The sequence below is a fragment of the Ahaetulla prasina genome, chromosome 1 (genome assembly GCF_028640845.1).
Source record: "Ahaetulla prasina isolate Xishuangbanna chromosome 1, ASM2864084v1, whole genome shotgun sequence".
NCBI classification, from domain to species: Eukaryota; Metazoa; Chordata; class Lepidosauria; order Squamata; family Colubridae; genus Ahaetulla; species Ahaetulla prasina.
The window spans coordinates 173,106,906-173,134,500 of NC_080539.1; the positions used below are offsets into that span (position 1 = coordinate 173,106,906).

Genomic DNA, 27,595 nt, shown 5'->3' on the forward strand with positions numbered 1-27,595 from the left:
TCTAAGCTTGTATTTTCACCACCCCCATAAGTAAAAACATAAAATTTTAGTCCCTTGAACTGGCCAGAGTTACCCCCAGATGAGACTACTGTCACCCAACCACAATGTTTAAAAAAAACCCATCACCAAGTAATTACGTATAAATTGGTTTGTGTAGTGAGTTAATCCAAATGTGATGCCGAACCCAAATTCATCCCTCTCCACCAAATGATGCCAGTACTTTACAATCTGTATTGCTGCCTGCCTAAATAAGTCTGTAAATAATCTCATCCACAGTGCTGGTTTTAACTTTTAAAGCCTGATATGACTTGGGACCAGAGGTGGGTTTCAGCAGGTTCTGACCAGTTCTGGAGAACCGTTAGCGGAAATTTTGAGTAGTTCAGAGAACCGGTAGTAAAAATTCTGACGGGTCCCGCCCTGATCTATTCTCTGCCTCCCAGCTGATGGGGATTTTGCAGTAACCTTCCCCTGGAGTGGGGAGGGAATGGAGATTTTACAGTATCCTTCCCCGGTGGGTGTGGCATGGCGGGCGTGGCAGGAAAAACAAAGAAATACTAGTTGCCTTTTTAAAAAAGCATCTTTGGGACATGTAGCTTGCTGGTTTTATCTTTTTTTTAAAAAAACAAAAACTAATTGTTCTATTTTTCATGTTTGGTTGTCTTGTACTTCATGTTGTTAATTCACATGTTGCCTGTAGGATTTCCAAAAGTTGGTCAATACATATGGAAGCAGGGTTTTTACAAAGTCCTAGATAATAAACCTCTGCTTATTGTGTGTAGTAGGGCAGGATTTCTCCTTCTGGGAATCGATATGCTACCAACTTTTTGTTGCTGATTAGCTATTGAGGGGTAATTGGGCATATTTTCCTGGCTTTCTATAAGCCATAGATTGATGAAAGAAGAGCGTGGCATACTATTATGGTTAAACCTCTAACCCAGGTAATGGATTAACTGAATTAAAACATCCTAATCAGACTGGATTCCAAAGAAATACATGAGAGATAACATTAGATACCATCATGATACAACATTATACATGATACGTAATGATACAACATTGGATACATCATTAGCAGCATAAATCAGAAAAATAAGAATATGGATATGATTTTTCTTGATGTAGAAAAAGTTTTTAATAATTTGGAATGATTCTTCAGTGGGATGAGGGTAGAGGATGGAGTGATGGTTAATGTACAGGGATTATTGAAGATGTATAAATATAATTAATGTAGGGTCGGGTCTGCCCAGCTACCATTTTAGAATGGTGGGGAGGGAGAAAGGAGGAGAGAGTAGGAGGTAGGAAAGAGGAGAAGAGGGGGAGAAGAGGGAGAAGAGGAAGGAAGAGGGGTAGAAGAGGGAGAAGGAAGATGGAGGGTGGAGGGAGGAGAGGATGTAGATAAGAGAAGGGGAGGAAAGTCTGGAAAGTAGCAGAAGGTAGAAGAGGGAAGAGAGTTAAAAGGAGGGGGTGGTGACTGGGCAAGCCCAAGTAATTGTATAATTTGGAATGATTCTTCAAGTTTATGATTCTGAAGAAGAATTGTGGCTCTTTTTTTCCCCCACAAGGATTCAAAGAACACAAATAAGCTATAATAATAGTATTTTATTTTTCAGCACAAAAGATTACCACAATGAAATGGACAAGACAAGGTTGCCCCTTTCTCGTTCCTTGTTTTATTGGCATAAGTGGCATAATTGGCAAAATAAGATACATCAAGAAAAAAAAATCATAAATTAAATTAGCAAATAAAGAACATAAACTGAAACTATATGGTGACACTTTTTGGACATTAGACTTGATAATGAAATATATGCAAAGGTATGGTTTGGTATCAAGATATTGTATTAAAATCTTAAAAGTTGATATGGAACCTAACTGAAGAAGAAAAATAATATTTGGGGAAGTAATGGGGTTTAATCGTAATGCTAAAATGTTAAATCAGGTGAAATCCAGCAGGTTCTAACAGATTCTGGAGAACCAGTAGCGGAAATTTTATGTAGTTCAAAGAACTGGCAAATACCACCTCTGGCTGGCCCTGGAGTGGGGTGGGAATGGATATTTTGCAATATCCTTACCCTGCCACACCCACACAACTGGTAGGGAAAAAATTTGAATTTTACCCGTGTTAAATATCTGGGAAATTACTTGATACAAAATAATAAAGATTTAAAAATTATTCACAAGTCTAGATTGGCATAATGACCTACATAATCTCCTCAAGCCAACAGAGTCTAATATTTGTTGAGGATTTGGTGGCTCAGCTTTCTCATCATTATCATCCAACTAGGTAATAAAATAACTGCTGTAATTATTAAAGAGTTGGTGTTGTTTAAATGATTGATAGGGGATGAGATCTCCAACAGTTTTGTCCTGAACATATGATAATCTCACAGTTCAAACTGTTAGAAAAAGGCAATCCCTCTGGAGTGGAATGAAGGTGAATTCATGGATTGCTAAAGAGATAGGATTAGATCTGCTAGATCAGCACTGTCAAACTCTTGGTCCATGGGCTGGATGTGTCATGTGCTGGCCACGTCCCCGCCCAGTTTAGCGAAGGGTAAAAAAGTCCTGATACGTCACGTGACAATGCCATGATGTGAGTTTGACACCCCTGTTCTAGATGAATTGTACTAAGATCTGAGCACATGAAATTTTTATAGCTTGCATCTCTACATGTGTGTTTATAATTGCATAATATTAATATTTTTGTTTTGTTTGAAGCTTTTGAATTGATTCCTGGCAACTGCCTGGACTGGCCCTACAATTTTCTTGGCAAGATTTTGGAAGTAGCTTATCATTTCCAGCTACCTAAAACTGAGAGAAATCAGCTTTTATGCACAAACACTCCCACTCTCCTAGTTTCTAGGCTGGTGCCTCAACCACTACCCCAATTTGGCTCCATAGCTGTTCTTCAACTTGGCTATACTGAAGAAAAGAAGCTGAGAGAAAAGATGGTTTGTTTGGCTGGTACTCAAACAGTTTTAAATAAGTTGTTTAGAAAGCATTAGAATGGAAATAAGGTCTTATATAAAGAAGAAGAGGTGATTTCTCCTTTAAATGAATTGCTGTAAGAAGAAAAAACTCTGGAAGAGATGTGAGAAATGGGCATTACCAATTTTGCTTTATTCAGGATTATAACTTACTGCTTTTTAAATATTAAAATTTTATACCTAGAAAGGATTGTGTGAATTTGCACAGCAAGAGGCTTATAACATATTATACCTGCTAGTCATTGTGGATTGAATTAGCCTTGCCTATAACAGCACTATGGATGTGGTGGCTCAATGGTTTAAGATGCTGAGCTTGTCAATCAGAAGGTTGGCAGTTCAGTGGTTTGAAGAATCCCTAGTGCTGTGTAAAGGAGTGAGCTCCCATTACTTGTCTCAGCTTCTGCCAATCTAACAGTTCGAAAGCACATAAAAAAATGCAAGTAGAAAAATAGGGACCACTTTGGTGGGAACGTAAACAGTGCTCCATGCACCTTCGACGTTTAGTCATGCCGGCCACATGACCACAGAGACATCTTCGGACAGCACTGGCTCCTCGGCTTAGCAGCGGAGATGAGCACTGCCCCTAGAGCCAAAAACAACTAGCACACATTTGTGGGGGAACCTTTACCTTTACCTTATAATAGCACTCTCAGAAATATTGCTGGTTATAAATGCTTTTAATAAGAAGATATTTATGTAATGGTGCCTGTTACTTGTGATTATTTGGATGTGGTTTCTCTCACTTTCAAATTGCCTTCTGTCTTCAAATTTTTTACAAAATTCAAGCCACCTGAAAAATCACCTAGCTATGATAGCAATTTATAAGCCTACTTTCTTCAGCTGCAAAGATATTCCCAGCTGAGTGTACTTCAGGAAAAATATGTTTTCCAATGTTTACTTGCCAGCTATAATAAGGATTGGGAGTTGGATTCAGAGCCATTCTCAATGTGCATAAATACTTTAGCTTTACAATTAATGGCCAGTGGCTGATCTGTTTTGTTGGCTCTTATACACAATGGAAGAGTTTATTTAATTAAAAGAATGAATGGAAAGTCTAACATTCTGCAGCATGTTTCCAAGTCTATGGATGTTCACAATGAGAAGATATTCCTCACTGAATTTTGCTTAGCTTCAGTGTCTACAGCATTGATTACTTGTTTTGCCCTTCTTTGTAAAGTATTAAGCTGAAGTAGACATTTAATTAATCTTCAATTGGCCAGCAGTCTTAATTCCTTAACCACTGGCTTATATTCTCCCATATTCAAGATTTTCAGTGAAATGGGTTATAGATTCAAGAAGGGTTTTGTTTGTTTTTACATTAGAACCAGCTACGAGATTGAAGAAGTCATTGTGAGAGTGCCATCTAATCAGCCATCAATCATCTTAATCTTCCTAGAATGCAGTCGCTTAGAGGTTAATCATTCTATGACGTAACAGTGGTTCCCTTAATACCTGGTTTTTGTCATTACTCAGAATGACAAAGAATCATAGCACTACTCATGGATGAATTAAGATGGCCGCCTTCAACCATTTGAAGATTCCCCCAAAATCATTGGTGGCAATTGCATGTACTTCATAGTCATGAAGATATCCAGAAAGATATGTGAAATATAGAAAATATAGAAAATATATAAAATAGCTAAACTTGTTTCTTCACACACACACACACACACACACACACACACACACACACACACACACACACACACACACACACACCATGGCATAGCAAGCAGCTGTACACAATGCTTTATTGTAGTAAACACCTTCTCCAACTAGGGGTCAGCAGCCTGCGGCTCTGGAGCTACATGTGGCTCTTTCATCCCTCTGCTGCGGCTTCCTGTCACTCAAAATATGCATCACAACCACCAATGTGCGACACCCATCGGCACACGATTTATTGAGCTTTTTAACTCCCAGTAGGCCAACCATGGATAAATCCAAGTAAAGAAAAGTTTCAGAAGAAACAGAACGTTTAATTCAACTACATATGCTAGTTTTATGGCCACTCAGGAAATAGTCAGGCACGAAAAGGGTTTTGTGGCTCCTGGTGTTTTCTTTTCTGTGGGAAACAGGTCCAAATGGCTCTTGGAGTGTTTAAGGTTGCAGACCCCTGAACTATACATTATTGCTGTGGGTTAACTGTAACTTCCAAGGCAAATTGATGCACCAATGTAAATTACATCTTTAACATTCAGTCCTTAAAACAAGGAAAAGTCTATAAAGTACAGACTTTTCCTTGTACTTGTAAGGTACAGACACCAGCACACAATAGATTTAAACTTAATGTGAACCACTCCAATCTTGATTGTAGAAAATGTGACTTCAGTAACAGAGTTGTTAATGCCTGGAATGCACTACCTGACTCTGTGGTCTCTTCCCAAAATCCCCAGAGCTTTAACCAAAGACTATCTACTATTGACCTCACCTGTTGTGGCTCCAGCCGCCCCCGGGCCTGGCCCCCTGCCAGAGAGTGACTCAGAGAGTGAGGGGGAAGGGCTGTCAGGGCTCCCCTCCGCAGGGCTCAGCTCCAGGAGCCAGAGGCAGGCCAGGTGGAGGAAGTAACGAGGCCTCTGTCACCTGTATCTCCCCCTGCCCAGGCAATGCTCCCAGACCCAGCTGTGGGAAATCAGTCCTGGTTAGATCCCAGGTTTCATAGACAGGAGAGGCGGAAACAACAGAAGAAGGGGTGGAGCAGGCCTAGAAAGTGCTGAGTCACGGAGCCATACCCCACAGGGTATAAAAGCAGGAGGGGCTGCTCTACTACTTCATGACGGACAAATCAAACTGACTGGAGAAAACGTGAGCTGAACTATTTGACTGAGCATTTGGCTTGGATTGCTATTTTGTTCCTGACTTCCTGGTTTGCTGTGGTAATGAGCTTCTGACACGCCAGCATCCAGGAAGATAAAACAAAACGTTGGCAGACGCTGGCTGGTTTGCTGCCAGAGTTGATAGCTGCCGTGGACTAAATTGCCGGCTAATTGAGTCATTTCACGTGGTGACTCCTGGACTGAGGTGGGGGGACAGAACATCACCCCATTCCTAAGAGGTCTGTAAGGGGCGTGCATAAGAGCACCAGCGTGCCTACTGTTCCTATCCTAATGTTCCCTTTGATTGTATCCAATTTGTATGGTTATTTCATGCTTATACTTACAGTATATATACTGTTGAGTTCGTAAAATAAATAAATAAATAAAATAAAATAAAAAGTGGCATACAACCTTTGCTTCCTTCCAAACTTTCTTGCACTAAATGGGAGGAGGTGCTACTTCAGTGGGGTTGTGCTTTTTCTGGTTGCTGCCAAGCTCCAAAATTTGCTCTTTAGCAGTGTGTTTTTCAGCTGCTGAGCCAAGCTCCAGGCAGTATTCTCATTACTCTTAAAGTTAAGTTGAAGTTTATTATTTATCTTATTTTATGAAGCTAATTTTGCTGCTTTCTTTGATCAATTATGTGATTTCCCGTGCAGGTCTTGGCAGAAATAAACAAATACAGTGTAAGATGAACTGCCATTATGCCTGGTCCTCATTTTTATAGCCCAGAATACAAAGAATTCTGGGCAAAATAGGGACCAGTGAGTTTAATATTTGAATGCTCAGCCCTTACCTAGATTCTCTAATTCTTCCGTTTGCCAACAGACCAGTTTTTTATCACCCTACAGAATGATCAAACAGAAAACCTCAATAGGCATACAGTATTTCGTTCCAAAAGTCAATTCGCCATTTAAATACGGTAGGATTGGTTCATGAATATCTCCATTCTTTTATAATTATGCAGATCTCCAAAATCCAGTACTTTGTTACTACTGAAACAGACAAGCTTAGGTTATCATAAGTTCAGTTCTCATTCAGTTCATTCCTTTCCCTTTTCATCTTTCTCTGCTCAAAAGTCACTGCTTGATCAAGGTGAAATATTATCAGTTGGAACTGTGGAGATACATTGTGTTTGTGGTTGGTTTACAGGTGTGTGCATGCATATATGTATACATATACACTCACATACATATACAAACAATTAAGTACCATTTAGTGGCCCTATGAAATGTATGCTTTGTTCTTAAAGTTTTTTCCCCGCAGGTAACCTTATCGATTAGTAAATGCTAATAAGCATTTGCTAATTGATTCTAAGACAAAGATAAATCGAATGGATCATGGTAATTTAAATTAAGGCTAACAGCTACATTGCCGTGCACTGCAATTAAAACAAGTCTGATAGAACATGTATTAGTACATGTTCCTCTCTATTGCATGGCAATGAGGGCAGCATAGAGTAATAATAATGCTGCTGTCACCATCGTATTCTTGAAAAACTGTCCAACTTTTTTTTTATCTGTATGAGAATAGTGTTCCATATTCTATCAAATTTTGAGAATAAAATCACTCATTTTCATGACCTAAACGCTACCATTGTTAAGGTATGCAACCCAAAATCTTATCTTGATTTGCAGGATCTGTTTCAGCTTTTCACAAAGATGTGGGCAAACATGGCAATGATGTTGTCACCTAGAGTATGGTGACTGCATCATTGTGCGAGAGTGTGTTTGTTTTTTGAACCTCTAAAAAAGTCTCCTTTTTTTAGGTAAAATAATTGAAAGACTGAGGGTGCAATTACTAGCATTGCTGAAAGATGAGAAAGAATTAGTTTTTGTCATCTGGTTGGATGACCTTAATGGAGAAATATAGAAGGAGTGAAGTTTTACTGTTCTTATATGTTCTCTCAATGGCTGTTTATATCACTTAGTATCGTATTCATCTGAATCAAGTCCATGGATTAAATGTTGGGAGTCGTGCTCCGCAGCTCCCTCCACTGTCTAAGAAACAGATTCCATATAATAGCATTGGGGCAGTGGTGAAATCCAAATTTTTTACTATCGGTTCTGTGGGCATGGCTTGGTGGGTGTGGCAGGGGAAGCATACTGCAAAATCTCCATTCCCACCCCACTCCAGGGGAAGGATACTGCAAAATCTCCATTCCCACCCCACTCTGGGGCCAGTCAGACGTGGTATTTGCCAGTTTTCTGAACTACGCAAAATTTCCACTACCTGTTCTCCAGCACGTGTCAGAACCTGCTGGATTTCACCCCTGCATTGGGGGATTTTGACTATCAAAATCTTGATTTTGTTATCCTGCTTCTAATGGGTATGGCCACTGGGAGATTTGGAATTAGGAGTCACAATTTTGCTAATGATTTTCAGATCTAATTCCCTATAGCATCTGAATCGGGAGAACTCGTAATATATAATCCAATGCAGCGCTTGTGCACCATAGTAGATTGGCTGCATGGCAATAAACTGAATTGGAATCCCAGTTGGATGGAAACTATATAGGTCAGGAGTTTCTAACCCTGAGAACAAGAGGAATTACTTTCTATACATTCTTTGTAGGACTGCAGTAATGCCAACTATAAGTTTGCTTAGAGATGTAGCATTTGGAACTTGGAAGATCAGATTACCACAAGGGGCTCTATAAGAAGCTATCCTTACAGCTGTCCTGGAGCTATAAATAAGCGTTGCATCTTTCTGAGTGGGGTGCTATACAATATGTGTACTGAGATTTAACTAACTGCTAGTCTGCTATTGAGCCAAATTCAGAATGTTTTATTGCCCTCAGCAACTGAAGACAGCTCAGTTTAAAGAATGAATTCAATTATATCAGCCTCCCAGGTATCTACAATATTCAGGAAACATCCTGTTCTCCTTTCAACTGGTGTTTGGGAGTGACATTAGCATTAATATTTAGCCTTCTTTGTAGTGTGATATATGTTGTGGCTCAGTCTCCATTCTGCAACCCGATATTGCATTTTAGGCATCTTTTAAATGATCCATCCTTCTATACAGGCCTTCCCGAGCCATTAAATCCTCAGCGTTTCTTTAAATTTTGGAATGGTTTCATGGTTAGCATTCTTTGAGAATTCTAGAATGAGATTTCCATGTCATCTCCTAGGGCAAGTTACCGTTCAAAACTACGTACAAAGGGAAAAATGAGAAGCATAAAAAGTACTAAAATACTTTTAATAAAAGGGGAAAAAAGGAGGGAAAATGTACACACCTGTGGGGTGTCGGAATAAGTGTGATAACTGCAGTATTACAGAGAACTTCTGTCTTGGCATCACCATCATAGCGCTATTGAAAAGGCAGCAGGAAACAGCGTATGTGAAAGATTGCCATTAATATTAGCAAATATCCACCAGTGATGTGATAAAAATATATCCTTCAGTTTTGGTCCAGTGAAAATTGCAGTGATATAGAAATTATGCCCAGCAAGAAGAAAAGTCGAGATAACTAAGATGTTATGAAACCTTTGTCATTTCTTTTCTGTAGGTGACAATTTTGGCTTGTCATTTAAGGAATATCTGCCCTTTTCTTTTAGAGTAGTGCCTAATTAGGAGTAACATATTTAAGATGCAGATTGTTATATGACTGCATAGGAAAGAAGTGCTGTTGGCAATTAATAAATGCAGGTCAGTCATGTAAAGAGGAAAGAGGTGCATTTTCTCCTCCTTTCACTACACTTCTGGTAAGAGCAGTTTTTAAATAGCTTTTAAGTTTCAATAGCCTAGTAAAGTTAGATTTTTCTCTGTAGCTAAGGAAGAGAATTTTGTGGTGAGAAGAAACATTTGAACATATAGCTATCATTCTTTGTGTTATGCAGCAGAGCTACAGGTCCCAACAACATTTATCCCATAAGCACGACGTACTTATGTCCGTCATAAGACCATGCCAAATCTTAAGTCATAAGACCATGCCAAATCTTCTCTTTCTTTGCCGTTATGCCACAACTTTCAGGGGGGGAAAAGTGCATCGGTTTTATGCTGCTAAGATGAGAGTACCTTTTAGCAGACAGAATCATTCATTTCTTTCGTTCAAGGTTCTCCAATGTTATTTCTTTCAAAAAGAAATAGGGAAGGCAGCTTACAAGTTTGCAATCTCTTTCTTAATAAACCGCTAACTGGGGAACCAAGGGCAAAAGAAAGAAAAATCCATTCTCCATTAAGGCCGGTTTATTATCTCCAAAAATTTAAGCAAATTTATCCTGAACCTAGGGCCAGTTGCAAAGGGATATTGTTCCTACAATGAAGATAAACTTTGAGAGCTCTTGGAAGACTAGAGGAGAACAAACGTTGTCCCTATCTTCAAAAACTGGAAGAAGGATGATCTGATAAATTACAGTCCCATCAGCTTAATATTTACATAGAGAAAGATCCTCAAACAATTGATTATTAAGCAGCATGTTTGTGAGCATTTGAATGGGCATACCACAGTTAACAGGAGCCAGCGTTGGTTTGCCGCAAACAAATTGTGTCAGACTAACCTTATCTCCTTTTTTGATATAGTTCTTAACTTAGTAACTTTGAGGAATAACGTAGCCATAGCGTACTACAACTTCAGAAAAGTCTTTGGTGAAGTGTCTCATAGTATTCTCCTTCGTAACATGGTAAAATATCGACCAAGTTAATTTTAAACCAAGTTTATGGTCTTTTAGGCTTCCTCCGTGTGAGTAGAGTTCACTTTTTGAGTAAAGTAAGAATTATATGTCATGGGGGGGGGGCATCAGGATTTTAGAGATGCTTAAGTGGGGCATGGCCAAAAAGAGGTTGGGAACCACTGATTTAAACTAGCGCATGCCTCTATCCTATAGGCCAGGGCTGTCAAATTCATGGCCTGCGGGCCAGATGCGTCATGTGCTGGCCACGCCCAGTTTAGTGAAAGGGGGGGGAAATCCTGATACATAACGTGACACCGCTGTGACAACGCGAATTTGACACCCCTGCTATAGGCTTTGCTAAGCCACTACAATAGCCTATTCTCTTCAGTAGTCTTATAAATCTCATTGGAAGACTTTAGAATAGTCTGAGCCAAGATGGCAACCAGACCTTCTCAGGATTCTGCCTGAGAACTGGTCCACTCGTCCTGCTCAGATTTGCTAGAACTCAGCAGGTTACTTTCTTGCACCAAATCATAATCAATTTGAGAATATGCCAAACTGATACTTCTTTTAGATTGCTATTTCTTAAATGCTGGAGATTGATTTATTTCAGATTATAGTAAAGTTGAAAAAATGGGGTGAGGATATTGTCTACTTCAGCCTCAGAGGCTCTTTCAGTAAAAAACATTTTTCAGTCTGGTTTACATTTATCTGTGGGACTTATAACAGTCAGGAAAGGAATGTGTACGCTTGTATTTTCTTTCTTTTTTCTTCATTTGTTTTTACTTGCTGAAACTTTGCAGAAATCTCCTGTGTGTTTTCAAAGAGAGTAAACATAATAAAAATAATAATCCCAAATAATTAAAAGTTATACAGTACTGTAAAATAATAATGAAATATATTCGTTTTCAATCAGTTTCAGCTTCTGATTTCTACAGAGGACAAATTCAATAAGCTTTCCTCCAGTAGAGATAGAAACAAGAAATAGTGCAGTTCCAACTTTTATGTTATATGATTCAATACAATTTAGAGAAAGCAGGAAATAAATTAGATACTTTCCTACAGACAATAGGTATTAACTCCCAAACTTCTGAAACAGAATTCTGCTACAAAATCAACTCCAAATCACAGTTTTCTTAGAAGATAAGCTTATTATGTATTTTCAGGTTTCATTTTTGTTAGTTGTATGTGTATGGGGTATATTTACATATATTTATTTTAAAAAATAGCTAAGGCTGTAAGCAAATCTTTCCATGGAGCGTTTAAAAATCTGCGCTGAAACAGCATCACTGAAGTTTTAAAAATAGTTGGTCTTAGCTATTGATTTTCTAGAAATATCATATACCCATGAAGATTTATGATAATCAAGCCTGTCAGCAATGCAATCAGAAATGGTAATTGAAAGTGGTATCTTGCAAAGTACATCCTAGTATCTCTCATCTTTGACTATGGAGCTCCTGAAATGTGCATCTTGTTTGTGTTCCAAGCAATAGAAATCAAGATTGAAAAGTAGAGAGCAAGGCACAAGGGAGAGAGAGAGAGGGCGGGGGGGAGAGAGAGAAAACCCTTTTGAATAAAATGCTTGGAAAGGCACTTCTTGTTTTGATCAGATTCTCCCGTTTATGTGAAATGGACTCATTTCTTGGTGGCACACAGTTTTATTACACAGCAGGAAAGAAGTGCTTGGGGATAATACCTGTTTCACATGCATGTCAGTATAATGAATGCTGTTATTGTTCTTCATTCCATAGCCACCCACATGGTAAGGCGCTATGAACAAAATGAGGATTTATATAAATAGAGTTTTCATTTTATGGAAAAGCTGCTGATCCAACGGATTGAACATCCTTCGCTTGCCACCCACTGCAGCACTATAATGCAAGATTTAACTTTGAATTTGCTTTTTTAACTTTCCCATGTGGCATTCCCCAAGCCTTGCACTAGTTATTATAGTGGTATTTTGCCCTTCTTTATGTAACCATGACTATTTTGAGTTGCTTTGCTATACAGTAGCTGTTAGGTGTACCAGAGCAGGCAAAATATTCCTCCAATGATTTTTAATACTGTTAGAAGTAATATCCCCATAAAAATTACCACTTCTAACCTTCATGATAGCTTAATGGTGATGGTGGTGTTGAAGATGGGACAGGAAGAATCCTATGATTTGGTTCACACATCATACAAAACAAATAATGTCATTTGTTTGGGGCTAAACATGATACAAACATGAACCTGAATGAATAAGCTATGATTAGTTTTAGGTAATGATCCACATATAGAAATGATGGGAGGGGTTGTTTCATTCTGTATGAATAAGAGTACAGGATTAACTTGTGAATTCCTGACTGATGGCTTGTTTATTTATACTAGTGGTGGGATTGGGAACATAATTTTTTACTACAGGTTCTATAGGTGTGGCTTGGTGGGAGTGGCAGGGGAAGGATACTGTAAAATTTCCATTCCCACCTCACTCCAGGGGAAGGTTACTGCAAAATCCCCATTTCCTCCCAATCAGTTGGGACTCGGGAGGCAGAGAATAGATGGGGGCAGGGCCAGTCAGAGGTGGTATTTACCGGTTCTCTGAACTACTCAAAATTTCCGCTACTGGTTCTCCAGAACTGGTAAGAACCTGCTGAAACCCACCTCTGATTTGTACCCCATCCAATCCTGAGCTAATTTGCAGAGGATGCAGCTAAAGGAAGGCAGAAACAAGAAGTTGGAAAAACAAGCTATAATCACTTTGCTCATATAAAAAACACAGGCATGCATCTGGCTTGTTCAGCAAGCCATGGTTAAAATGCAGTCAGTGAATATTGGTGATAGGAGAAAGAAGGGGGGGAGGGAGGGAAGAAGGGAGAGAGAGTTTCACTATCTCAAAGGCTAGTGTCATAGCCTTTGAAGCTGTTGTTTGCCACACCAGATGAAGCCTACCCTGCTATAATAAACCTTTATTTGAAAGCTTTTGCTTGTTGAACCATTTGTTGCTTGAGCACATGATCCAAGAAATGCTAGGGAAAGAGAAATTGGAGCATTATTCCTCAGATTGCTGCCAGACACTCTCTTCCTGATCCCTTTGTTGTGAACAAACAAAGCACTGGAATGCCAATCGTCCTAACAAATTTGCTTTTGAATTTCATGTGAGTTTCTGTTCTGCCTGACATCTCATAACCGGATATCAAAATGTCTTGATGCTGCTGCATGTTCTTAAAATGGGAGATCACATCATGCCGTTTTGATTGGCTCCCAGGAAACCTTTCAGAAAAAGCGGTAGTGAGATGTGTCAGGCATGGATACTATGAAGTTATTTATCATTATCACTTTATTTAGTATTAAATTTATTATTAAATTTACTTACCACAAATTAACACTAGTCTATTTAGGATGCATCCCGAAAATCTACATGGGAAATATCGGGAAGAACTTCTGTAATAAACAACTGAAATCTGTTTAATTTTTTTCCTTCTGCAACAATATTATATTTAGATTAAAATACATCTAAACATACCTGCCCAAACTTTTAAAAATGCATAAGAGGATGTAAGGCCTTTGATTCTAGCGGGAGCTTTTAACTGCTTCTTATCTAACTATCCCAGTAGCTTTTGTTAAAACACATAGACAATAAAAATTCAGTGAATGACTTTAAATGAACCCAGTGGCCCTTGGCTTGACAGACCCTTTAGAAAAAAAAACCCGCTAATGTTTCAACACTGGATGTTTTATCCCCCAAGTGTGAATGACAGCGATGAAGAAAACACTTTAGAAGGTTTAGGCCTACTGCAGTTTAACAAATGCCAAGGGAAAATTTTCTCTGCCCTACAGATTTCTCCAGAGAAGTCTTGAAATTTTAATATGCATGCTAAGTTGTCATTTCGGGAGCTCACTGAAAAAAGAAAGCCTAATAATAGTGACATTTATATGTAATCTAACAAAAAGGTGGTGAGAAGTCCAATGATCTATAAAAATGAAAGAACCCTGAATGTCTCTAAAGTAAATTCAAATTTATTTCCAATCATTTCAGACATTTGTGGCCATTTATTTTGCTGATTAAATTGCCTTAATTTTCTGGGTGATAAATGTATAGCATGGAAAGTAGAGTCTAAGGTAAAGGTAAAGGTTCCCCTCACACATACGTGCTAGTCGTTCCCGACTCTAGAGGGCAGTGCTCATCTCCGTTTCAAAGCCAAAGAGTCAGCGCTGTCAGAAGACGTCTCCGTGGTCATGTGGCCGGCATGACTCAATGCCAAAGGTGCACAGAATGCTGTTACCTTCCCACCAAAGGTGGTCCCTATTTTTCTACTTGCATTTTTTACGTGCTTTTGAACTGCTAGGTTGGCAGAAGCTGGGACAAGTAACGGGAGCTCACCCCGTTACGCAGCACTAGGGATTCAAACCGCTGAACTGTCGACCTTTCGATCGACAAGCTCAGCATCTACCCACTAAGCCACTGTGTCCCTATATAAATAGAGTCTAGAACAGGGTTAATCCTAGTTTAAAATCCCCTTTGAATCTGAAGCCCATCAAGCAATGGTGGGTTGCTACCGGTTTGACCCAGTTCGGGTGAACCAGTAGCAGCGGCCGCGGGAGGCTCCACCCACCCGCACATCATCAAATGATGTGTTCTCTCTATTAAAGAGAGTCTAGAGCCGAGGGAGACCACTGTACCTCAGATTGCCGGGTGTGAATCCCTCTTTGTGAGGTGGGGTCATAGATGTCAGATGGGCTTGCTGGTCGCGTACCTGGCTCCTTGCTGCGTGACAGCCGCCCTGCCCGAGCTTCTGGAGGTGCTTGCCGGGGTGGCAGTGGAGACCCCCAGACTTTTAGTCATGGGGGACTTTAACTTGCCATCTGCCGGCTCGTCATCGACAGTAGCTCGGGAGTTCATGGCCTCCATGACGGCCCTGGACCTGACTCAAGTAGTGGATGGCCCCACTCACATCGGGGGAGGCACACTGGACCTGATTTTCATCTCTGGTCAGTGGTTGAAGGATCTGGACTTGAGAGATATAGTCACAGAACCTTTGTCATGGTCAGATCACTCTCTCCTTCGCCTGGACTTTCTGACCGCTACCCAACACCGCAGGGAGACGGAACCACTACGTTGGTACCGTCCCAGGCGCCTGATGGACCCAGAGAGGTTTCGGACGGAGCTTGGGCCATTCCTGAGGTCTGGCCCACGGCACGGCAGAGGAACTAGCCGCAGCCTGGGAACGGGCTGCGGCTGGGGCTTTAGACCGTGTCGTGCCTCTGCGGCCTCTGACCCGGCGCAGATCCCAACCGGCTCCTTGGTTCTCCGAGGAGCTGAGGGGGATGAAATGCCGGAGAAGACGCCTAGAGAGTTCTTGGAGGTCCAGCCGTTCAGAGGCTGATCGAACACTAGTTAGATCCTATACTAGGACCTACCTAGTGGCACTGAGGGAAGCGAGGCGTTGCTACGCCTCCTCCCTCATTGCGTCGGCAGATAACCGCCCAGCTGCCCTGTTTCAGGTGACCCGCTCCCTCCTTCACCAGGGGGAGCGGGATGACCCGTTGCAGGGACGTGCTGAGGAGTTTAACGGTTATCTATACGATAAAATCGTTCAGCTTCGGGACGGTCTGGACCAAAATTGTGGCAATTCGGACGGGGCGTCTGAGGGCGGTCTTGGTGATATTGTCTGGGATGAGTTTGACCCTGTGGCTCCCGAGGACATGGACAGGTTGCTGGGTAGATTGAATGCCACCACGTGTTTACTGGACCCGTGCCCTCCTGGTTGGTGCTGGCCACTCAGGAGGTGACACGAGGCTGGCTCAGGGATTACGGCGCTTCTTTGTTGGAGGAGTCTTTCCGGCCGCCTTGAAAGAGGCGGTGGTGAGGCCCTCCTCAGAAGCCTTCCTGGACCCGGCTGTTTTAGGTAATTATCGTCCGGTCTCCAACCCGCCCGCGGCGAAGGTTGTAGAGAGTATGGTGGCATATCAGTTTCCCCTGCACCTGGAGGAAACTGTCTATCTAGACCCGTTCCAGTCCGGCTTCCGGCCCGGTTACAGCACTGAGACGGCTTTGGTCGCGTTGGTGGATGATCTCTGGAGGGCCAGGGATAGGGGTTGTTCCTCTGCCCTGGTCCTATTAGACCTCTCAGCGGCTTTCGATACCATCGACCATGGTATCCTGCTGCGCCGGTTGGAGGGATTGGGAGTGAGAGGCACCGTTTATCGGTGGTCCCCCCCCTATCTCCCCGCCCGGCCGCAGACGGTGTTGACGGGGGGGCAGAGGTCGACCCCGCGGCGCCTCACTTGTGGGGTGCCGCAGGGGTCGATTCTCTCGCCCCTTCTGTTCAACATCTATATGAAGCCGCTGGGTGAGATCATCAGTGGCTTCGGTGTGAGGTACCAGCTGTACGCTGATGACACCCAGCTGTACTTTTCCACACGGGCCACCCCAATGAAGCTATCAAGTGCTGTCCCGGTGTTTGGAAGCCGTACGGGTCTGGATGGGGAGAAACAGGCTCAAGCTCAATCCCTCCAAGACGGAGTGGCTGTGGATGCCGGCATCCCGGTACAGTCAGCTGAGTCCACGGCTGACTGTTGGGAGCGAGTCATTGGCCCCGATGGAGAGGGTGCGCAACTTGGGCGTTCTCCTGGATGAACGGCTGTCTTTTGAAGATCACCTGACGGCCGTCTCCAGGAGAGCTTTCCACCAGGTTCGCCTGGTGCGCCAGTTGCGCCCCTTTCTAGACCGGGATGCCTTGTGCACAGTCACTCACGCCCTTGTGACGTCTCGTCTGGATTACTGCAATGCTCTCTACATGGGGCTCCCCTTGAGGGGCATCCGGAGGCTTCAGTTAGTCCAGAATGCAGCTGTGCGGGTGATAGAGGGAGCCCCTCGTGCTCCCGTGTGACACCTATCCTGCACAGGCTGCACTGGCTACCTGTGGCCTTCCGGGTGCGCTTCAAGGTGTTGGTGAACGTCTTCAAAGCGCTCCATGGCATAGGGCCGGGCTATTTACGGGACCGCCTGCTGCTACCGAATACCTCTCACCGACCCGTGCGCTCTCACAGAGAGGGACTCCTCAGGGTGCCATCGGCGCGACAGTGTCGTCTGGCGACGCCCAGGGGAAAGGCCTTCTCTGTGGGGGCTCCCGCCCTCCGGAACGAACTCCCCCCAGGACTCCGTCAACTTCCGGACCTCCAAACCTTTCGTCGCGAGCTCAAAACTCACTTATTCATCTGCGCTGGACTGGGTTAGTTTTAAATTTATGGGTTTTTAATGGGTTTTTATCCTAAATTTTTAATCTTGGCCAATTTAATAAGTTTTTTAATTGTATTTTAATCGTATTTATATTGTATTATTGTGTATTTTTTTACCTGGCTGTGAACCGCCCTGAGTCCTTCGGGAGAAGGGCGGTATAAAAATTTAAATAATAAAATAAATAAATAAAAATACGCTCTGCGCATGCGCAGAAGCGCGAGCGAACCAGTAGCAAAAGTAAAACCCACCACTGCCATCAAGACATTCCCATGAAGTTCTCATGAAGATAAAATTTGGCTGGATGAATGAGAAAATCAAATCTACCCACTCCGAGCTCCTTGGAAAAATGGATCTTTGTGCTTTCCCCTTTTTAATGGCTGATTTATTTAAGAATGGGCATTCTCAGTTTCACTTCCTCCTGCCTTCCCTGCCTGCTTCCTCATGATTATCCTTTGCTTGATGGGAGGAACTGGGGCTCTTTCAATACTTTCACAGCCCTGCCTGTGGGAAAAGAAAGTATTATTTGTGTGTAAAGACGGATGTTTTGAAACGTTCAATCACCACAACTGCTTCCCTCTTCCTAAATTCCGATGATTGCTTAGCAACCAATTGCTTGACTTCTGTAGTTCAGCCACCCGGTAGGCACACCATGCTTTACATTTGTCATAAAACAGGGAAGAGCCATCATGGAAATTAGCTAGCAATTGGTTTCTTAAAAATCTGAAATCATAAAATTCAGAAAGAGCAGAGTACGAAGCTGAAAGATGGCTCATTTTGGAGCTTTGTTAGGAGTTTCAATCAAAGTTCCCCCAGCAACCTGAAGCACAGGAAATCACAAAGCACTGGATGCCTGCCAACAAGCGCCTTTTCTTACATGTAAATTCTAGGTTGCGTATGGCAGCTAAGGGGGCAGGCTTTTCAGGAACAGGTACTATTTAAAATGATCCAGAGAGGAGACTTTTCAAAATTTGATTAGGTCCCCATTTCAAGTTTACTATTAAGGTAAGTCACATCGTCAGCCAGATGTTCAGAGTGGATTTGACATTTCTATCCACTTATTGAGTCCTTCTCAAAGACCTGGGATAGGAAGCTGCTGTTTGATGGTATCATCACAGAATATAAGCTCTTCCAAGTAGCACTGTATTTTTCTTTTGCAATTGGACAGCTGGCATGGTGGTCTTGATGATTGTGGTGATAATAGTGATAGTAAGGTAAAGGTAAAGGTTCCCCTCGCACATATGTGCTAGCTGTTCCTGACTCTGGGGACAGTGCTTATCTCAAAGCCGAAGAGCCAGAGCTGTCCAAAGATGTCTCCATGGTCATGTGGCTGGCATGACTAAATGCCAAAGGTGCACAGATTGCTGTTACTTTCCCACCAAAGGTGGTCCCAATTTTTCTACTTGCATTTTTTATGTGCTTTCAAATTGCTAGGTTGGCAGAAGCTGGGACAAGTAACGGGAGTTCACCCTATTACACGGCAGCATCAGGGATTCGAACCGCTGAACTGCCGACCTTTTGATCAACAAGCTCAGAGTCTTAGCCATTGAGCCACCGTGTCCCTTAATAATGATAGTAGTGGTGGTTATATTTTTTCAGGAACGCTTGGAAAGAAAGTATTATTTGTGTGTAAAGACGGATGTTTTGAAACGTTCAATCACCACAACTGCTTCCCTCTTCCTAAATTCCGATGATTGCTTAGCAACCAATTGCTTGACTTCTGTAGTTCAGCCACCCGGTAGGCACACCATGCTTTACATTTGTCATAAAACAGGGAAGAGCCATCATGGAAATTAGCTAGCAATTGGTTTCTTAAAAATCTGAAATCATAAAATTCAGAAAGAGCAGAGTACGAAGCTGAAAGATGGCTCATTTTGGAGCTTTGTTAGGAGTTTCAATCAAAGTTCCCCCAGCAACCTGAAGCACAGGAAATCACAAAGCACTGGATGCCTGCCAACAAGCGCCTTTTCTTACATGTAAATTCTAGGTTGCGTATGGCAGCTAAGGGGGCAGGCTTTTCAGGAACAGGTACTATTTAAAATGATCCAGAGAGGAGACTTTTCAAAATTTGATTAGGTCCCCATTTCAAGTTTACTATTAAGGTAAGTCACATCGTCAGCCAGATGTTCAGAGTGGATTTGGCATTTCTATCCACTTATTGAGTCCTTCTCAAAGACCTGGGATAGGAAGCTGCTGTTTGATGGTATCATCACAGAATATAAGCTCTTCCAAGTAGCACTGTATTTTTCTTTTGCAATTGGACAGCTGGCATGGTGGTCTTGATGATTGTGGTGATAATAGTGATAGTAAGGTAAAGGTAAAGGTTCCCCTCGCACATATGTGCTAGCTGTTCCTGACTCTAGGGGACAGTGCTTATCTCAAAGCCGAAGAGCCAGAGCTGTCCAAAGATGTCTCCATGGTCATGTGGCTGGCATGACTAAATGCCAAAGGTGCACAGATTGCTGTTACTTTCCCACCAAAGGTGGTCCCAATTTTTCTACTTGCATTTTTTATGTGCTTTCAAATTGCTAGGTTGGCAGAAGCTGGGACAAGTAACGGGAGTTCACCCTATTACACGGCAGCATCAGGGATTCGAACCGCTGAACTGCCGACCTTTTGATCAACAAGCTCAGAGTCTTAGCCATTGAGCCACCGTGTCCCTTAATAATGATAGTAGTGGTGGTTATATTTTTTCAGGAACGCTTGGAAAAGAAAATCTGGCAATGCAGGCAAAAATCCAGGCTCTGATGAAAGTCTGAATCCTGCCCCCTGCAAAAGACTTTTAAAGAAATTCCTTTTGAAATCTGGCCTTCTTCACAATCCTTTTGGGGAGCCACAGGCTCATCTTTATCTGAATAGCCACCACTCTCATGGCAGTTCAGAGAGCTGATGGAAAATAACAAAGAACCCAAATGGCCCATGAACCAGACATTACCCATATTCTCCTCTCTTGTCTTTTCTGAAGGTGCCGAAGAAGAGAAAGGAAAGCAGGTGATGGATTCCGTGCAGCCTGAAGGGCCATGCGATACAGAAAACATTTCAACAAGTATTGATGGTAAGCTTCCCAAGACCTTTTGAAAAAAGGGGGGCAAGCAGCGTACACCTCCCTTTCTTAGAATATGGTCTCACCTCGTTCAAAGGCAGTCTCCAAAAAGTGTAGATTTATGCAAGCCACCAGCCTTCCCAGCTGTGAAGCACAAGAAATGCTCTACTGCCCTCACTTATGCAATTGAACTTTCAATGGGATTCAGGCCTGAGCACTCAAGCACGGGACTGACACTAATTTGCCTAAACCAAAAATTCCACTGCCACAAGGAACTCAACTGTAAAGCAAACGCACACAAAAGCAGTTCATTTCATGCCTTTGTTCTCTCTTGCCTCCCCGTCCCACTCTGTGAACAAGTCCATCGCTAGTCAAGGTGATAGGATTAAAAAAAATTAGCACCAACTGAATGTAGAGAATGTCAACCTTCCCTTTAGTCACCTTTATATGTCAGCGTTAAATCTGCAGACAAAACCCAGTGAGATTTCATTAATTCATTCCAACGTTTGGGGCTTATTGTTTAAGTTTGCCTTGCTGTACAAGAGGTGTAGGCACCAAGGTTCATTATGATGTGCAGCTAGACACCCTTAGGCAGCGTGCATCCATTTTTGTGAAACTGCCTATTTTGGATTTTATAAAGAGCTAAATGGCTTTTTTAGAAGAAATAGATGGGATCATGAACCAAAGAAGTAGAAAATGAGAAAGAATACTGTTTCCTTACAATGATCATAATCTGATAATGCATTTCAGGATCTATAGGATGGAAAGGCTAAATTTCCATTCCTTGGTATGCCATGGTTAAAACAACGCGTTTTCTCTTGGTTCACAAATGATGCTAAGGTGTAATCATGGATTACATGCTACAGTGACTAATTCAATCATAATGTGGTTTATAAGGTTATCCTGTGATTTATTGAACAATTTTATGATTAAAATAGGACTATGTGATATATATACCAGGCTGTAAGCACATTGGCTAGATCCATGATTGTGAACCTATGCTAGAGGTGGCACCCAACGCCCTCTCTGATGGCATGCGAGCCGTTGCCCCAGTTCAGCTCTGTTGTGCATGTGCGCGCACCTCCCACCGTCTAGCTGGTCTTTGGGTCTCTGCTATGCATGCACAGGGGGTGGGGATACATGTGGGGTCACATGCACAGGGGCGGGGCGCATGCACAGGGGATGCGCATGCACTGCATTTTGGGGTTTCGGGCATGCACACGTGCTTTGGGCACTCGGTCCAGAAAAGGTTAGCTATCACTGGGCTAGATAGTATCATTAATGCAATGAACATGCATTTGGGCAAACTCTGGCAGATAGTGGAAGATAGGGGGACCTGGCATGCTGTGATCCATGGAGTTGCAAAGAATTCAGTGACTGAACAACAACAACAATATAAATACATATTAAATTCCAGTAAACATGCACAATAATTCCAGAGCTACATACAGAGCTGTGAAAAGGTCGACATGGATTTGCTAGGCTGCCTTCTCTTATCCTGTGCATACCAACATTTCTAACCCTAACCCTAACCCTTTTTTCTGAAAGTGCTGGGCTGTTGCTATTTCTGACTAAAAAATTTGAATAAGTCACTCACAAGTTTCAATCCATGCCTCCTGTTATTTTCTTTAGTTGTGTATTTTTTTTAAAAAATCCATATAACAATGCTTCAAGGATTCCATTACGCAAACAACGAATTGTGATAGACATTTATCAGATAATGAAAGGATTCTTAACCAAGCAGTCCAGTATCATCAATATCCATTTCTTTTAGAGTATGTAGATTATGTACTTCACTGATAATGGCTAATAGGTTTGCCTCACTTTCTACCATATGCATCTGTTCCTAAACATGATGACTTCAAAATAAGGAACTGTCTGTCATGATGTCATGACCCAAACTTTGTATGTTTGAATTTGCATTGCAACCTGAATACATAAAAGGCATCAAATAATAGCCAGTTTCCTGTATTCCCAGCAAAATATCACTTCCCTTTCTATCCACCACCTCTCAGTTGGTTCAAATAATTGCCTTCCCCAACAGAACAGAAGAGCTTTGTGTTGTGCATAGTAAGAGGGGCACAGATTGGTCGTCATTCACCCTGAACATTTTATTCAGCATGGGAAATTAACCAGGGGTGGGATTCGGTCAGTTCATACCAGTTCTGGCAAACCGGTAGTTGTGACCCCGGTGCTATGCCCTCTTATTTAGCTGTGGTTTTTAAGCTGCGTGCACGCATGCAAGTGTGCACGTGAGCAAAGTGCATGTGCAGAAGGCCATGCACCCTCACATTTTTGGTGCTGGGGCGAACCATTTGTTAAATTATATGAAACCCATCTCTGAAATTAACACAAGGCTGTGCACACTAGATTGAGCCCCAAACGTACCACCAAAAAGAGGAGCCTAATGTGTTGTATGAAATGTAGCCTAGATGTAAAATAAGCACCTTCAACTCTGAATAGCCAGCAGGATTGAAAGATAAATAGGTAGGGGGCACATCATCTGCAGAACCCAAGTCTTGGGGAAGTCAACCCCACATATTTCTGAAGCTTAAATGAATGGTGTCTCATCTGAACTGGTGAAAGATTGCAATGCCAAGCTTACCATTTTGGGTAGCCACCATAAAACATTTTCTCATCATCAGTATCAATATTTAGGAGGTATCACAGAAATTACTTCATTGGGGGAGGGAGATGTCACAGCATAGCACAAGTTGTGAACCTATTTGATTTCCTGTGAAGTTTAGTTTTATCATTGATGGGGGAAGGACTTCCATTTTTGGGGGATCATACAAGTAAAGAATGAACTTATTGGCCAGATTCCCTTCCTGATGCCTATGTGGAGTTCACAGCAGATATTTTCTCTTTGCCCCTGAGAGAGAAAAATCTGCCACTACCTAGGATTGAACTCTCAACCTTTCAAATGGGAGGCAAACATCTTCAGCCCTAGGCCACCATGCTGCTCACAAATAAAGAATGAAGTAACATGTTCAATCAAATTTAACATCAAGAATAGATTATCATCATCTGCAGCTATTATTTTTTACCTAACTAAGCATGTTTACCTAACTAAGCATACCAGAGGATGGTAGAGGACAGGAAGGCCTGGAGGAACGTTGTCCATGGGGTCGCGATGGGTCGGACACGACTTTGCAACTAACAACAACAAAGCATGTATTGATTTAATTCATTAAGTAGGAAGAAAATACAGCAAGTAAAATGTTTGACCTGAGGTGCAGGGATCAGCTTTGATACAATAGTTATTTCTCGGCATATCTATAGAAAGAGCAGTTTCTTTTAAGTTTAAAAATGTCTGTGCTACTCCAGTAAGTGGTTTAATCTAGCAAGTGTGGAAGTAAAATATAGATGAATAATTCACAAGCAATTCAACAGAATCTTTGCTAGTATATTGGTATGACAACAGTGAGTCAGAAACAGATTTGCTTCATAGCATATGACAAGCATATTAATTTTTTTCTATTGTCTCTTATTTTTCAAATCTTCAGTTCAGGTGTGAATTTATTCAGGCAATTTCAAAACTTCCACTCAAGAGCCTTCCAGGGAAATGCCAAGCATCAGCTATGGATGTGCAAAAACAGTTTTTTTCCATAGAATAACCATAGAAGTATAATAGGAATAAGTTATTATAATTCAGACTTTATACAGAATTTCATTCAGCCCTACAGAAACAGTTCAAAAGAAAATATATTCAGTAGTATTAAGATATCAAAGACCAGATATTGTCCATTACATAGTTATCTAGAAGGGTCAGCTTTTGCTCCTCAGTACTCTATGGCTATTTCTAATGACAAATAATTGCATCATGATAACTGCCATTTATTGTGTTTATGAAATTGTAATAATATGTGGTACGGGGAGTGAGAGTGTATAAAATTATATTTTTTCTATTATAATTAAAATGAGCCTGAAATACTCATTCAAAAGGATAAGATGTGAGTACATTTTGAACATCACTGCTTTTTGCCTACTGGGTATTAGAGTGGAAAGTAATTGCCCTTATAAGCACATCTCATTCAATCATTAGTTTGACTGAAATATTGGATTTTGGCCTTTAGGTCTCTAAAGTTCTATAGTTGGCATCCTTGAAAAGAATGGATTGTCACCTGCAGGTTAGTCCAATTCCAGGGCCAGGAGTAGATGGTTGCTGACTGAAATAATGACTGCCTAAGGTACCTTAATAGCTACAGTGATATCTTTGGTATCTAGCTGTCTTTAATGCCCATCTGCATTTTACTTTTTATGGTATAAATGGGCAGCTAATTGGTTTGTTGTCTTAACCGGAGTATGATACTGTTGAAGACTGCACTCATGTCGGCCATGAAAACATGCTTCTGATTAAGCTCCTAGAGTTGCTGCTATATTTCACACATATTCACAGCCAGGTGCTGGTTCTCTGGGTAAAAAATTCTGCATATTTTAGCAGCACAGACGTTTCACTTTGCGGTTGGTACAGTGAAAAGTTTGCTATTATAGAATTCAACTCTGAATAAAGTTCTATATCAATCAGTGGTATCAGTCATAAAGTGTTCAATAGCAGTACTGCAGAGAATATATATATATATATGTATGTATGTATGTATGTATGTATGTATGTATATGTATGTATGTATGTACCCCACCATCCAATCAGAGCACAGCCAAACCCCCAACCAATCAGTTCAAACCCCACTAGCAGTTAAAAGGAAGAAATAGCTACGATCACACATTGCTCCTAGAAGCACGAAGCTGATAACACCAGCCTGAAGGTGACAAATGAGACTTTGTGGAAACGTTGCCAAGACACTTCCAATTTTACATGGGAGAAAGCCCGAATAACCAAAGACCTACATACAAACACCCGCGAAAACTTCAGAAAACAAATACACATACACACACACACACACACACACACACTATAAAGCAATTTACATGTGAATTATTTTGCTGCCTGTACATATAATGAAGAGCAACTAGATCCTGGTTGGGATCAACAAAATGTGAAATAATAATAATATAGAATAGAATAGAATAGAATTTTTTATTGGCCAAGTGTGATTGGACACACAAGGAATTTGTCTTGGTGCATATGCTCTCAGTGTACATAAAAGAAAAGATACGTTCATCAAGGTACAACATTTACAACACAATTGATGATCAATATATCAATATAAATCATAAGGATTGCCAGCAACAAGTTATAGTCATACAGTCATAAGTGGAAAGAGATTGGTGATGGGAACTATGAAACGATTAATAGTAGTGCAGATTCAGTAAATAGTCTGACAGTGTTGAGGGAATTATTTGTTTAGCAGAGTGATGGCCTTCGGGAAAAAACTGTTCTTGTGTCTAGTTGTTCTGGTGTGCAGTGCTCTATAGCGTCGTTTTGAGGGTAGGAGTTGAAACAGTTTATGTCCAGGATGCGAGGGATCTGCAAATATTTTCACGGCTCTCTTCTTGATTCGTGCAGTATACAGGTCCTCAATGGAAGGCAAGTTGGTAGCAATTATTTTTTCTGCAGTTCTAATTATCCTCTGAAGTCTGTGTTTTTCTTGTTGGGTTGCAGAACCGAACCAGACAGTTATAGAGGTACAAATGACAGACTCAATAATTCCTCTGTAGAACTGGATCAGCAGCTCCTTGGGCAGTTTGAGCTTACTGAGTTGGCGCAGAAAGAACATTCGTTGTTGTCCTTTTTTAATGATGTTTTGATGTTAGCTGTCCATTTGAGATCTTGCGATATGATAGAACCCAGAAATTTGAAGGTTTCTACTGTTGATACTGTGTTGTCAAGTATTGTGAGAGGTGGAAGTATGGAAGGGTTTTTCCTAAAGTCTACCACCATTTCTACGGTTTTGAGTGTGTTCAGTTCCAGATTGTTTTGGTTGCACCACAAGGCTAGTCGTTCGACCTCTCGTCTATATGCGGATTCGTCATTGTCTCGAATGAGACCAATCACTGTTGTGTCATCTGCGAACTTCAGTAGCTTAACAAATGGATCATTGGAGATGCAGTCATTGGTATACAGAGAGAAGAGAAGTGGGGAGAGCACACAGCCTTGGGGGGCCCCTGTGCTAATTGTACAGGTATTTGATGTGATCTTGCTTAGCTTCACCTGCTGCTTCCTGTTTGTTAGGAAGCTTGTGATCCACTTACAAGTCTGTTCCGGTACCTGTAGCTGGTTTAGCTTAGTTAGAAGAATGTCTGGAATGATGGTATTGAATGCTGAACTAAAGTCTACAAAAAGGACCCTTGCATAGGTCTTTGGAGACTCAAGATGTTGTAGGATGTATATACAATGTTAATGTTAAAATGCCACTAAACTATTTCAGTGCTAAATCAAATGTTTTATTTCAAATCAGGTTCAAAGACTCCCAAATTCATAGTAATTATTTCAACGTTTCTTTTAAAATGAGCCAGTCAAATTAATTTTTCTTTAGTGTGATTTGGAAATCTTCTAATGCAATTGATGAAATAATTCAGCAATTTGATTATTGAACTTCAGAAAGAATACCGGCCTGAAAAAGAATGCAGAAAAATAACCATACTACTTTTGTTTTCAGTTGAAATGAATAGTCAAGTTGAAAACCTAGAAGAGCCTACACAATCACAGACAGAAAATTAATCTCAGGGTAAGTTAATTCATCTTTCCTTTCCATTATACGTATAGTTTTTATAGAATACAGAATAACAGAGTTGGAAGAGTCCTCGGAGGTCTTCTAGTCCTGCTCAAGCTGGAGACCCCATGCCATTTTATTACAGCTGTTCCACATGTATTATTTTTATAGATTTGATAGCTAGAAAAACTAATGGAGTCTCTATGTAAAACAAAATATGCCTAAGAATATGAATCTGACTTGAATTCCCAAATACAGTGTTGGAAGGTTAAAAACAAACAAACCTCTATGACATCCTTGCTAGCCA

General features: G+C 41.3%; 1 protein-coding gene across 1 annotated transcript in view; it reads left to right on the top strand.

The window, feature by feature from the left end:
• MACROD2 (mono-ADP ribosylhydrolase 2) overlaps window positions 1-27,595 on the top strand; it is a 1,239,845-nt gene that overhangs the window by 1,195,726 nt on the left and 16,524 nt on the right. The window contains exons 15-16 of the mRNA XM_058180509.1: window positions 20,597-20,686; window positions 27,235-27,303. Of these exons, the coding sequence (XP_058036492.1) occupies window positions 20,597-20,686; window positions 27,235-27,296 (152 nt within the window). The 3' untranslated portion in view covers window positions 27,297-27,303. The remainder of the gene's footprint in view (window positions 1-20,596; window positions 20,687-27,234; window positions 27,304-27,595) is intronic.